General features: G+C 32.4%; 1 protein-coding gene across 3 annotated transcripts; it reads left to right on the top strand.

The window, feature by feature from the left end:
• Positions 1–7,541: 7,541 nt before the first annotated feature.
• LOC118343640 (ELMO domain-containing protein A-like) lies at positions 7,542–13,496 on the top strand. Of its 3 annotated transcripts, none has more exons than XM_035694971.1 (10): positions 7,542–7,771; positions 9,157–9,256; positions 9,600–9,700; positions 10,067–10,135; positions 10,588–10,703; positions 11,313–11,367; positions 11,523–11,643; positions 12,023–12,070; positions 12,162–12,256; positions 12,952–13,496. In XM_035694971.1, the coding sequence occupies exons 3-10, from the start codon at positions 9,605–9,607 to the stop codon at positions 13,051–13,053; spliced, it is 702 nt and encodes a 233-aa protein (XP_035550864.1). In that variant the 5' UTR covers positions 7,542–7,771; positions 9,157–9,256; positions 9,600–9,604; the 3' UTR covers positions 13,054–13,496. The 3 variants fall into 3 exon arrangements, with proteins under 3 accessions (XP_035550864.1, XP_035550865.1, XP_035550863.1); XM_035694972.1 differs by having other exon boundaries at positions 7,659–7,782; positions 12,952–13,425; XM_035694970.1 differs by lacking the exon at positions 7,542–7,771 and adding an exon at positions 8,070–8,322 and having other exon boundaries at positions 12,952–13,425.
• The last annotated feature ends 448 nt before the right edge of the window (positions 13,497–13,944 follow it).

Raw genomic sequence — 13,944 nt, 5'->3', positions numbered from 1 at the left:
TGTTTTGCTTCAGGTTCGAACTTCATGGGGGAAAAATAAAAGCCTCGGGCGCATCCATAGAGATTTGTGAGTAACCAAACTTTTCGATTCATCTAATCTAAGGATAACATGCTTTCTGTTATTCATATTAATCTCGATCAATAACCACAAGCCGAACCAAATTAGGCTCAAATTCATGTTCAAAAAACAAGAGTAATAATCAGAAAAATTTACACATTTCGCATAAGGGACACGGCAGTAGATGCATTGAGATGAGATACACATACTTGGAAGGATCGTGTTCTTGGAGCCGTGGTGGTGATACGGGTACCCCGAAGGTGCTTATGGTGGATTCGAGTTCTTGAGGTGGGGTGTTTGGTGGTTTTTGGAATTGTGGCCTTCATTAGTGAGGGGGACACAATCAATTTCTAATGTAAAATCCCACGGAAACAGACCCCTAAATCTACACTGTTTGATGCGAATCTATCATGAAAACCCTAGACAAAGGGTCGCAGCGTTTGGGTCAGGGGCAGGGGAATCTCTGTAATGGAAGGGGGACGTGATTGAGTACGGTTACCAGATATGGAAGATCATCAAATCGGTTGCTTGGACTGAGAGTTGTATGCGACTGACCTCCCTGGGTTGCCTCTGGCCATGGGAAATTTTGTTATCGCCTCGCTCTGTCGCCTTCGAACACGCCTATTATCGATGATTGCAGATGAGCTGCTGTATACAAGCGGTGATAAACGGCTCCTAACATTCGGTCTGGCGTTGATGATGGCAGGGAGTATCACTACCCAGCGTTGAGACGAGCTCTGCGCGGAGATGACTGCTGAGCCTGAGGAGCGATAGCATTGGCGATTCGTGTCTTGCACAGTCTGCATGAACCGAATGGGTGAAGGGTGGGTGGGAGGGCCTTGAAGAGCCATTACACCCGATGTCAACTTGCCCAGTCAAAAGTGGAAAAGCTGAAAAGCAACGGTCATAAAAGGCATTTTGTCTTATGCGAAAGTTTCCTGAGATGAGACCGCTTGGACAGACAACTTTACCGTACGAAATCATCCTCATATATTCGAAGCCATCCTCATATATTCGAAGTCACCTTCGAATCCAAACAGCCCCTTAGTGAAAGTTTATTTGTACGTAGTGTACGTACATAGAGATCATGTAGATCAGTACTTCTAGTGCATGACATGCAAAGTAATGCTACGTACATGAGTAGTAGTGGAGTGTGCAAGAGTCGCGCAATCGTTTTGAAAAAGAGTGAGATCTACTATTAACAAATTAATTTTTTTCATATGGATCTCGTATTTACTCACCTTTTATTTTTTAAAAAAATTTATGTGACGCTTGCACACTCTACGATTGCAAATATAATTTCTCTATAAATTATTACTCGAAAAGTTATTGGTTAGATAATATTCTTATTTTTTTTTTTTATAAAGGTAATTAGATAATATTGTTGGTGATTACTATTTGACGGTAAATTGTATAGGGGGGAGTTTCCTTAAACTATGGCATGTTCCATAAACCCGTGCATGTATATAAGATGCTATAACGAGCTGAAAATTTGGAACATTAAAGAGATTAATCCGTGCAAGTCTTTGTTTCTTTTATACATGTAGAATTTATATAGAAAGACTTTATATACATGCAATCTAGTACTACATGCATGATTGTTCCAAAATTCGATCTGAAAATTTGGCCGGCCTAGCTAGGCTTTGTGTGCAAAAATCTGGAATAGGCCTAAGCTAGTGTAATCTAGTCATAATTAATATAGAGAAATATTTTAATACTCGATACAATACGTTAAATTGTAAAGTTATTTTTATTATATAATAGATCTAATAGATTATATAAAGTCATATAAATTTATATATTTATTTTTATATAATTTCTTTATGTCTATAGTATTTCTCGTTAATACGTAGCAATTCTCATCAAGGACGAAACCAGTATTATAATTCTAGATGGACCAAATATTTTAGGTTGGAATAAATAGTTCAATTGGATTTTTTAAGTGCTAACAAAATGATAAAAATAAATAAAAAGTGCATGATTTAAGAGTCAAAAATAAAAATAAGTTCATAACCTAAATAAAATAGGCATTTCAACAAAGAGAAAATCTATTTAGCATGCCTTTTTTTAACACACCCAGCACACCGCTGATGTGGAAGCCTTCCAAGTCAACTTGTTAGAAAATTATTGGTCTTTTTTAGTTTTTTAAAGTTATAATGTATCTAGCTATAACCATCATGATGTTTTACACACCAAGTCTCTTTGTAGCAAAACTCTTTAACAAAAATCATAATGACCAAAAGTTTTATACAAAGTTTTAATTAAAAAGCATATACATAAAGTATAAAGTTAGCAAACATCAAAATTAAAATTATGATTTAAAATCTTCACCAAATTTTTAGAGAACATTAATGATAATTACAAATAAAAATATTTTATTTTCGTTTTATATTTTAAATGTATTGAAAAGAAAATATTATTTTCTAATAAATCTTTTTAAGAATCGAAGTTTTATGATCTGTCAAAATATTATATGAAATAACATAGCTGAATTATTAAATTCTAGTTTGGAATAAAATAGCATGTTTAAAAATTGGATGAGCAAAAATAAGGTTGTCAAAGTTTGTTTTTTTTTTCAGAGCCTAGAGCCTTGACCAGTCCCGTGCCACCTTTATTTCAAGTTAACAGCAAGTTAGATGAAATGATTTTAAATAAATTAAATAAAATATTATTTTTTAATATTATTATTTTAAAATTTAAAAAAATTAAACTGTTTTATATATTTTATATAAGAATTTTAAAAAAATTATAGTAATAAAATAAAATAAAATAATTTTTATACCCAAACTAGGTATTTGTCTCTGCCTCCAATTAATTATATAGCCTCGGCTTGAAACTTGTTAACAAGAAAATAATGGATGCCCTAAAGCGTTAGGCTCAGCCCCCCAAAACACTGACACTTTGACCATATTAAACCTTCATATATAATGGGAGCTTTGAATTGTGTACTATCATGTCCATATTCAACCATCTAAAATTATTTGAGTAGGTTTAGACCCTACACGTTTTTTTTTTTTTTAAAGATATCTACTTTCATTTTTAACGTTTTTCCCTTTTGATAACTTCGACTGCCATGGAAAAGAGAGATAAAAACAGGGAGAGAATGTCTTCTTCTGAATGATGATTATAAGAATTGGTCAACTAAGCCAACACAAGACCAAACTTTATTATCAATATGACAATATTGGAAATAAAGGTTATCCCAAATTTGGAGTAGTACAAGTAGTATTAATTCACATTTGAAAATAAAAAATTCTACTTATAGTCTCCTATATCATATATTAATATGTAATTTATCATTTTTATTATTTTATTTAAATACATGCATATTAATATATAAATATATATTTAAATAAAAAGATAAAAATAACAAATTACATAATGTATGCCACATGATGAGTAGTATTTTTCTTTAGAAATTAACGGCACATGGAGGAAGAAGATATATATTTTATAAGGAGTTCTACTCATCAGCCACTATTTACTCTCACACTTCATACTTACAGCTTTTTCTCAATATGTGAGGATATTTTTCATAGAGTACATAGATATTTTTTATAGAATATGAAGTGTAGAATAGTAAATAGTGACTAATAAAAAGAATTTTTCATATTTTATATAAACAAAACAAGATCGATGGAAAGCTAATAATATTTAGTTGAAATATCGTATCATCACTTTTCCCATGACACCCCCAATAATTTCTAACCTATCAAAGATTGTTGTTAGGAAATGATAAAAACAACGATTTTTGTTTTTTACACTTTTTACTCTGTCTTAAATTGAAGAGATTCTTGAACAATAAAATGGCAAAAATATTATTCGTTTATAAAAATATATTTTATTTAAAATAGAGTCTTAAAAAACTATTTTAATAAAATAAATATTATACAAATGAAACGTACAACTTGTGTTTTATAAAGATCGATCACTCTAATTAGATATGAAAATCATGTCATGAGTAGAACTGCATGATGACTACTTAACATGCATGCATGCACCAGTACTTCAATCAAATGATGATGAAGGGGATATTTGCAAAAACTCCATGGCTGCTGGGATCCTGATCCTTTTCCATGACAATCATATATATTATTTGCCATCAAAGTCCACGGCCATTGATTGATGATATTGATTAATTTGTTCTTTAAATTTATTATTGTTAGGCCACGAGCTCTAATAGTACTGTACCTATTTTCTTTTTCTTATAAATGGATATTGGAAATGTTGACGTGAATTATGGCATGAGTAGTCTATGTCCCCAAAAAAGGAGCTCTAGTACGATACAAGGTTCTATATCCAGAAAGTACTGTATATATACTACAAGAAAAATGGGCTTTTGTGGCCATTTAATTGCGGCGAAAAGGTTATTTGTGACCAAAACAGACTCATTTTGACTGTAAATAGTCATTTCGCTGGAATTAAATGGCCACAAATAAGCAGTTTTCTTGTAGTGATAGCACCCCACATTTAAGATCACGAGGCTTAATCAAGAAATAATATATACATACATATATATATATATATATATATATATATATATATACTAGCGGTTATATAATGTGCAAACATTTGTCCATTTATCTAATTGAAAATGATATGTCTAAAAAAAAATTTGATGTATAAAAATAATATGTTTTTTTAAAGAAAATTAATTAGTTAATAATTTAATGCACATGAGTAGTAAAATAAATTTTAACAAACATTATAACGATAACAAAACGTTACAGTAATACGAGTAATATGGAAATTATTAGATTTTAGATATTTTAACAATAATTTTCTTAGCAAAATATATGAATTGTGTAGAATTTAACCACAATACTCAATGATCCAAAGAGAACTAAAAAAATAAAGAATCTTTTATTTCTATATTGCTCTCACATTTTTTTATCATTAAAGTAAATCTTTTCTATTTTTGAAACTCTAAAAATATTATAATGGTAAAAAATCATTTTATCTAAATAATTTTAGTTAATTAAGAATATTATGATATTTAAATTATATTAAAAATTCTAATTATTTATATGATTTTACTCTCTTAAATGAGAAATGATACTTGCAGTCGTGAGTGTACAAGTGCCGTGCAGTCGCTTTGAAAAAAATGAATAAATATGGGACCTACATGAAAATAAATTAATTTTTTAATAGTAGATCCCACCCTTTTACAAAATGACTGCACGGCGTTTACGCATTCCATGACTGTATGTATCATTACTCTAAAAATATTTAACAAAACTCTATCATTTATTTTACTGTTTATTACTGTTCACAAACACTGTTTATCACAGTAACACATTACTGTAACACTGTTCGGCACTGTTTATTACTGTAGCATATTTCATACTGTTTGCACTGTTTATTACTGTAGTAATATGCACTGTTTATTACTATTCACATCGTTTATAAGGACTTTTAAGTTAAAGTAGATATAATGCTTAGTACTGTAAGCTTCAAATAGATAAGTCATTTGTAAAAAAGGTGATTCCCACTAATAAAAAATATATTTTTTTTGTACATTTGTTTTAGGTGGGATCCACCTTTTTACCAGGGTTTTTACAAATAATTTCTCATATATAAATATATATATTGAATTTATCTTGACATTTCTTTTTTATTTCATGCTTTTAAATTTACGATCAAATTGATAGTTGACCTATCTTGGCTTGTAAGTACTTTTTATTTTTAATTTTAAAGTTATGAATGGGTTGTAAGTAGTTGTACCATACCAATACTCCAATATTCTGATCATCTAAAAGCCAAGATGGGTCAACAATCAATTTGATCACTAAAGTCATGACTTTAATAATGATTATGAGGTTTAAACTACAACAGAAAAAAACTTCATTTCTTAAATGAGATTTCATTAAAACTAAAAATGAGTGATATAAGAAAAGAGTAATGATATAGTAATAGAATATGCAATTTACGCGCATTTTATTTGAAAAAATTAGGTCTATCATTAAAAAATAATTTTTCTTATATAATCTCATATTTTTTCTAGTTTTTCAAAAAAAATGTGTGAGATTTACACAATTTAAATTTGTAAATATCGTTTCTTAGAAAATAAAGGGTGGCAATTAGTTCTACCCGAGTATGCTCAAAACACCCTAGTTGTTACAACCTATAAATTAAACAAAAAATCTACACAATTTCCTACTATTCACACAACCTCCACACACCACACTTTTTTTAATTTTTTTAATTTTTTTCTTTTATCAAATATTTAATATATGAATAATAAATAAAAAAAATTGAATTAGTTTAAAAAGAATAAATTAAAAAAAAATTTAAAAAATATTAAAAGTTTTTTTAAAAAATAATGTGTGGAGGATAGAAGGTTGTGTAGCATTCCTCTAAATTAAAAACGCTTATAATTGAAAGGGAATAAAATAAGAACAATGGAATTAGTATATCGAGCGAGACCCATGTTCCTTCTCTCTAAGTGGACCCATCAAATTAGTTATGGTTGGTGGAATAAAATATAATTAGATTTGCTTTTAACCTAAAAGAAAAGCGAAGAAAAGTACTATTTTTTTTTAAATACAATATCATGATTTCTACTTGAAAAAAAAAAAAAAAACTAACGTGAAAATATTCATCAATTTAAAATTTGAAGTGCTAATTAAAGTTATAAAAAGATTATATAAAAGTAAATTTATAAATTGATATAATTTCATAAGATAAGTTGAATTTATCTTACAATAAAAATAACTTTAAATCTAACGTATTACATACATCAAGTTATGTCAGTTTATTAATTTATTTTTATGAAATTTCTTCACAATTAAGATAATAATAATTTCTCAATAATTTATTTATTACATAAAAGAATGTTCAGACTCATAGAATAATTATTAGAGTCTTGCTATCGCTACCGATAAAAGGTCTCGATAGTTTGGAAGGACAATTACAAATATATTTTTTTTATTTCAACTAATTTGTATATATCTTTAAATATTTTTAAAAATTAAAAAATATTAATTTATTAATAATCACTTTTTTAATCATTATATAAAAAAATACAATAGATTCCTTTATTGATAAGGATTCTTGGTTGAAATGACTTGTTCCTAATGATTATTTATACTGTTTAGTTTGAATTGAGCTAGTATCAAACTTCCCCAACCCCCTAAAAAAAAAAAAAAAAAAACCAAGAGAGACCGAATGCAGAAATGGAAAAAAAAAAAAGAAAAGGATAGAAAAAAACCAGACGAGCATCCCACAAATTATGATAAAATGAAATTTAAGGACGAATTCAAACATATGCTGTTGATGTGAAGCAACCTGCTCCAAATAATGCTGACGATGTATTACGTTGGCATGCAGATGGGCCAAGGAGAAGGGCCAGGGAGAACAAAACAAAACAGATCGAAGAAACAACCCCCGAGCGCTACGGTTCAGCCTGGTTTATAGGAGATTGGCTGGTTTTCAATGCCATGGAAGAGAAGGACAAAACATGCCCTCAACATTCCTTCGGAAATACACCCCATCTTAGTTGTGTTTGTATGTATGATAGAATCACTTGGAGAAAATAAGAAAAATGCCATTCTTCCTTCTTCTCCCTTCACCCCCGTCTCTATTCTTCTTCTTCTTCTTCTTCTTCTTCTTCTTCTTTCCTTTACCAGTTCTGGTCCCACTCCTTTCTCCAAGTGGACCCCGCCTCATCCCCAATACAACCACCACAAACATGTTGCCTCAGATGCCATAGCTGGTACTTTTTCCGTATGACTTTATGCCCTGCATTGCATTCTCTCTCTCACTCTCTAACTTTCTTTCTTTGTGCGATCGTGGGTATGTTAGTTTTGTCTTGTATCCATATTGATGTTATGCGGAGAGATACCCACCTCCACTTTTCCCAACTTTTGAATCTTCTTTACATGAAAAGCTTTTTGCAATAGCGAAGTGATGTAAAAGTGGTCCTTTAATTGCGCTTTAATCTTTTCATTTCCGAAATAAATTTATTCACTGTGGCTTTCTTGTTATACCTGTATTTAACTTCACTCCATTTCATGAGTTTCTCTCTCTCTTGTAATGGGTAGAGAGGAAGAATAAGGGAGAAAGATGGGGATTTGAAATTATTGAGTTGAAAATAGGAGAGTAAGAGTTGGGTGCAATGATATGCCACCCCTTTCTCCAAAAACTGTCTTTAGGCCTTCTGTTTTGGGTTAAAATGCTTGAAAGAATTTCATTGTTGATTTTGTTCCCCTCATGAGATTAAGGAGGCGCAGACAATGCTTTCCTTCTTGTTCTTCTCTTCACAGAGTAAACCCCATCTCTATCCCTCTCTCTCTCTCTCTCTCGCCACAGGACCTTGGATTGATTTCAGGGCAATGTTGATGGTTATAAGCCTCTTAGGAGTAATCATTTGATTAAAAATGCCTTTGTTACTAATGTCTCTTAGTAATGCTTTTGTGCCCTCTGATTAAAATACGTCTGAAATTATGAATTACAATAATCAGCTTTGCAATTGTTTGTTGCTTGCTTTTCTGCCTGTAATACGAATTGGCTTTTGTTGCTATAATTCGATTGCTTTGTTCTGGTTTCCTAGGAATCCCTAATGACACAATCTCTTTTGCTAATTTGGTTTATTTGTCACTCTGTATGAAAACATCTGCCGTTGCTAGCACTTTCTGCCTATGATACCGACTGGGTTTATCTCACTTAGCATCTACTGAACATCTGAATTTAGTTTTTTAGCTGCCTTGTTTCTTTTGTTTGGTTGTTTGAGTTTCATTTTTTTCTGGAATTCTAGAAATTCAGCACTCTAAAAAGTCCCAAAGCAACTTTTCTTCGTCATGAGCTCAATTTTGTGTTTGTTTGCTAAACCTTGGCACAAGACTGCTGCATTTGTTTTCCTCGTAGTATTTGGCTCTTACTTGTCCAATTTTAGTGATTTTATATGTTGCTAAGACTACTACAGTTGTTGTCTTAGTATTATTTGGCTCATAGTTGTTGATATTTAGTGAATTACATGATGAAATATCAACCTATTGTACGAGAGCTATATGTCAGTTGAGCAGATCACTCTGCTGTGTCTAGTCACTTGAATTCTGCATCTACTTTATGCTGAAAGGTTCTTTAAAATCTGAAATCTAGGTTGACCAGGAGGAAATTTATTGGAGACGGAAGGGTGATAAAGGGCATGAATGGTCACATAGTTCTACTCATGTAATAACGCAGTTGACTCAATGTTTTGGTGAGTAGGGATTCCTGTACCCTTCCTGTTGTTGATTTATAAAAATTCAATGAATTAGCTGTCTTTAATTTGTTTCAATTTAATTGCATGAAATTTCACTATTTATTTGATGCCTACACTTCATATCCTGTACTAGCTGAATATCTTGACCTTGCACATTGAGGGTTCTTTGAATGGGATGTCATTAGATCAAGGGAAAGATAATTGGCATTCAAGATGAACTCCTATTTTTTTGTAGATGGGAAGAAGAAAAAAGAGTTCATCTTGAATGCTAATTATTCTTTTGGGCTTGAGTTCATCATGAATGTTAATCTTTTTACTGATCAGCATTTCATGGTTGTAGCTGCTATGGTGGGACCGCGATCATGGGTAGGAGGACTCTTCCACCGCTCGAGCAACAAGCGTCATGTGAAGTTTATTGACTACTCATTGAGTCCTATTCAGGTAAATGGGAAAGTTACTGGAGTACTTTGTTCCATTCTCTGATTAGGCTGCATTTGCTTCTAATCTTGTGTTTATTAACAGAGAAAACACTTCCATGAGCCATCTCTTAATATGAAATTGCAGTTAGATTGTGATATTTCCTGCATGATTTCTGCCTGTCTACATTTCAACTTTTGAAAATAATTTCTGTCGTTTCATGACTGCTTTAGTTCAAGTTGAAAAATTAATGAATTATTATTTCCTTGTTAGAATATCAATCCATAGTTGGCTTTGATGGTCTTTGCAATTATGCGAGCTGATCTCACTTTAGTTGGCATTCTCAACTTCCCCAAACTAATCAGTATTCTTTCTTGAACTTGGTACCAGGAACAAAGACTTCAGAGGCTCCAAGAACGATTACAAGTACCATTTGACGAGACCCACCTGGATCATCAAGTATTTTTCATGATGCTTGGGCTATTTTTGTTTATTCAGAATACTATCCCTTAATATCGAGCTCAGCGTGTACTAAAATTAATTCTGATGAAATTCTTACCATTTATTTTGTCATCTTTCTTTCTGAACCATCAACAAGAAACTTAACCCTTGTAGGCAAAATCCCTCCCGTTCTCTCTCTCTCGGTTTACTGTTTTGAGAACTAGTTTTAGAAATCCAAAATCCTTGATGTGAATTGGTTTTCATCATGAGGAACACAAAATGGGAACATCAATTTCGTGTTGGAGTTAGTTTAGCTACAGTTACTTCACATTCCCATATCAGCATATTTTGTCTTTTCCCATGGTTTCTTAATTGGGAGCACATGGTTATAGCTTTTAGTTTTTTATCATGTTGATTTGTTATTACTATAACAATGTGTCAGTAATATGCTTATCCTTTGTTATCAACAGGAAGCACTTAAAACATTGTGGCGTGCTGCCTTTCCAAATATTGCTCTCAAAGGTTTAATTTCTGACCAATGGAAAGATATGGGGTGGCAGGGTCCAAATCCATCAACTGACTTTAGGTGGGGTTATATCACTTTAATGGTAGCTACTGTTACATTTTAGCTGGTCCCTTTTCAATCTATTGTTGACAAATCAACTGTTAACCAAATGAAGTGGCTTGAGAGTCATAAAAGAAGGAATGAAGTGTTTTAAATTAATCATTCCATGTAATATGAGCATATGAAGATATAGATATTAGGTATCTTCAGTAGCATGAATAGTCGGTACATGAAAATGGGTCAACCCTACCATGTTTTTAACTAGGACCGAGAAGTGTCACTTTAATTACTCGCAGCCATTGGGATGTTTGAATAAATTTTATATTTCCTCTTGTATTTCAAGAAAGGCTGTGACTTCCATCTTCCATGATCAATACTGGTAGTGGCTTCAAAACTCATGTGGGTTTGCTGGAGATGTAATAAGCATCTTGATGTCTAGATCCTGGTTGTAATGATGCCAAACAAGTACCATAAGAGAGCTGGAAAATACTTAAATGAAAATGTTGCTAGTGCCTTGTTGGTGCCTATAAAGTGGATCTGTTTAGTTTAATATAAATAGTAAACAAATGCATAATAAGAAATATTAGAAACTTTATTAGTATTTCGACTCATTTGTCGTGCTTTCCTTAGGGGTTGCGGTTTTATTTCCCTTGAGAATTTGCTGTTCTTCGCCAGGACTTATCCGGTATGCCTTCTCTATATTATTTCCCTTTGAATATTATACCATAAAAGTTCTGTCGTGTTGTTTCTCCCACCTCTTATGAATTTGCTTTGTTTTGGTTTCTGAAGTCTTTGCACCAAAGAAAATTATCACTAATAATATGAAACATCAAAATGAAGGAATCTTTCCATAGGTTATTGTTCAAGCGAGAAGGGATCCGAGCAGCTTGGGAATACCCATTTGCTGTTGCTGGCATTAATGTATCATTTATGTTGATTCAGATGTTGGATCTAAGCTCAGGTTTGTAGACAAATCTGATCATCATCTGATACCATTATCTTGTCATTTTTTCCCATTAAAACTGACTATTTGTATAGAATGTGAAAACAACAAACAAATTCTATCTTCTTCCATTCATTTAAGTTGAATATATTTTTCCCAACACAGTTAAACAAAGTAGAATTAAGACTTGCATTGTATATGACTATATTAAGGCATCTTTAATGTTTTCAATTATTGTGGCAGCCAAAATGCGAACAGAGTTTTACCTTCCTATTTCCTTTAATAGCAATCTACAGATGCATCAACTTTGAGTACACTCATTTTTTGTGACTATAAGATCATGGGAAAATAAAAGATTCAGCGTTGTTATATGATCAATTTTTGGTCTCTTTTGCAGTTAAACCACGATGCCTTCCAGGGATCAATTTCATTAAATTATTAGGAGGTAAATCTACCTCAGAAAATGGAAAAATTCTGCTTCCTAGTTTTTTATTCTGAACTTCAATTGCTCATGATTTGCATATTCTCAATGACAGAGGATGAAGGAGCCTTTGATGAATTATTTTGTATTGCTTTCGAAATGATGGATGCTCAATGGCTTGCAATGCATGCTTCCTACATGGAATTTAATGTAGAATCTCTCTCTCTCTCTCTCTCTCTCTCTCTCCCCCTCACCCTCTCCCTCACTCTCTCTCTCTCTCTCTTCAAGAAGTTCAAAGCCAGGGCAAACATATAGATACTGCTCCTTAGATTTGCAGTCTGGGAAAAATAAATTTAGCTTCCTGCTGCAAATATGCTCAGGCCCTTTCCTACTATATAGGATCACAGCTTCCTTATCTGTACAATATGCACTCGGAGAGTTTGGCAACAGCACGATGATGTCTCAAAATTGCATCTAAAGAGGGGCATTAAAAGGAAAGTAAAAGAGACAAAGGATGATTAATAGAAGAAAGCATGTTCTTTCTGGTATGCCATGTGATGGTTTGTGACCTATCTGAGAAGATACCCCAACTTCTCCAATTGTTATTTAAATTTTGGATAATAATGATGACTCTAATCCTACTCCCTAACAGGCATTGCCTCTTCTGAACTGAACAAGGTCCAATATACTTCTCTTTTGCCCAGTTAATATATTTTTTAAGTTCTTGCTTTTGTTTTTTTTTTCCCTGGCAACTTATCTTCTAGTCTTGTTTGGCCAATGAATTTATAAGTTCCAATAATTACCATAACTGACCATAACACACCCCGGAACACTTCAACTAGTTTGATGTGTTTGTTTTTGACTGGCACTCCTGTGTAGTACTAATTTTCTTCCCACTTGTTCAGGAGGTATTACAGGCAACAAGGACACAGCTGGAAAGAGAGCTGTCTTTAGAAGACGTTAACAGAATACAAGATCTTCCAGGATACAATTTGTTGTACCCGTGATAATTGAATTCAGCTCTTCAAAAGCAAAAATAGCTCCATATAAACTTGAACAGCTCTGTTATGGCATGCATATTTTTCCAAGAGAAGGGTTAACTTAAGGTTTATTGAACAAGGAGATCTTCCCAGAGGTTTCTCTATGTGAGTTTACACTTTGTAAATGCCAGTTTTGGAGGTTTCTTAGCAGATATTTGTACACAAAAATGAACTTCAAATGAGTTGGTAGCAGAGGGTGGATTTATAATGAATCTTGTAACCCCATAAATCATACTAACTTTCTTTTCTATTTTTCTTGAAAGAAGAAAGAGGGGAAAAAAGAAGTAGCTAGATTAGCAAATTGACAGAGATTGAGAAATTCAACCTAGTTGAGGTTTATCAACAACTTGGGCTTTGTTGGTTGCTAAATTTTCTAGACTATCAATGAACAAAAAATCCCATTTAGTGTCTTCATATGGTAATTACTAATTGTGCTGCTGCATTAGCACAGTAGGTTTGATCGTAAGACAAACTGGATTGAAAAATTATTTTCATCAGTCACTATTCATCACCCAATACCCTATAAAAAACACCCTCATACCCTATGAAAACACCCTCACACCCTATGAAAAAGTTATAGTTGTGGGGTGTGAGAGTGAATAGTAGTTGATGCATAATAAATCCCAACTGAATTTTGGGTTGAACATTTTAAATGCTGACTGGCTAACTTACCCATTCTTAGGTTTGGCTTGAGCAGGCACAAAATCTATGAATTATGCATACATTGGTAACCTGAAGTAATTTTTTTCAAGGAGTTCTTTTAGCGCATATGGTTTCAGTTGCAACCTTCTTAACAGTCTTTCACATTTTTGCCACAACCTTTTTACACTCTTTTATAACAAGATTATGAAAAATGTG

This window comes from Juglans regia, chromosome 10, assembly GCF_001411555.2.
Source record: "Juglans regia cultivar Chandler chromosome 10, Walnut 2.0, whole genome shotgun sequence".
Lineage (NCBI taxonomy): Eukaryota > Viridiplantae > Streptophyta > Magnoliopsida > Fagales > Juglandaceae > Juglans > Juglans regia.
Note: the sequence above shows the minus strand (reverse complement) of the source record. Positions and strands in the feature narration are given on the sequence as shown.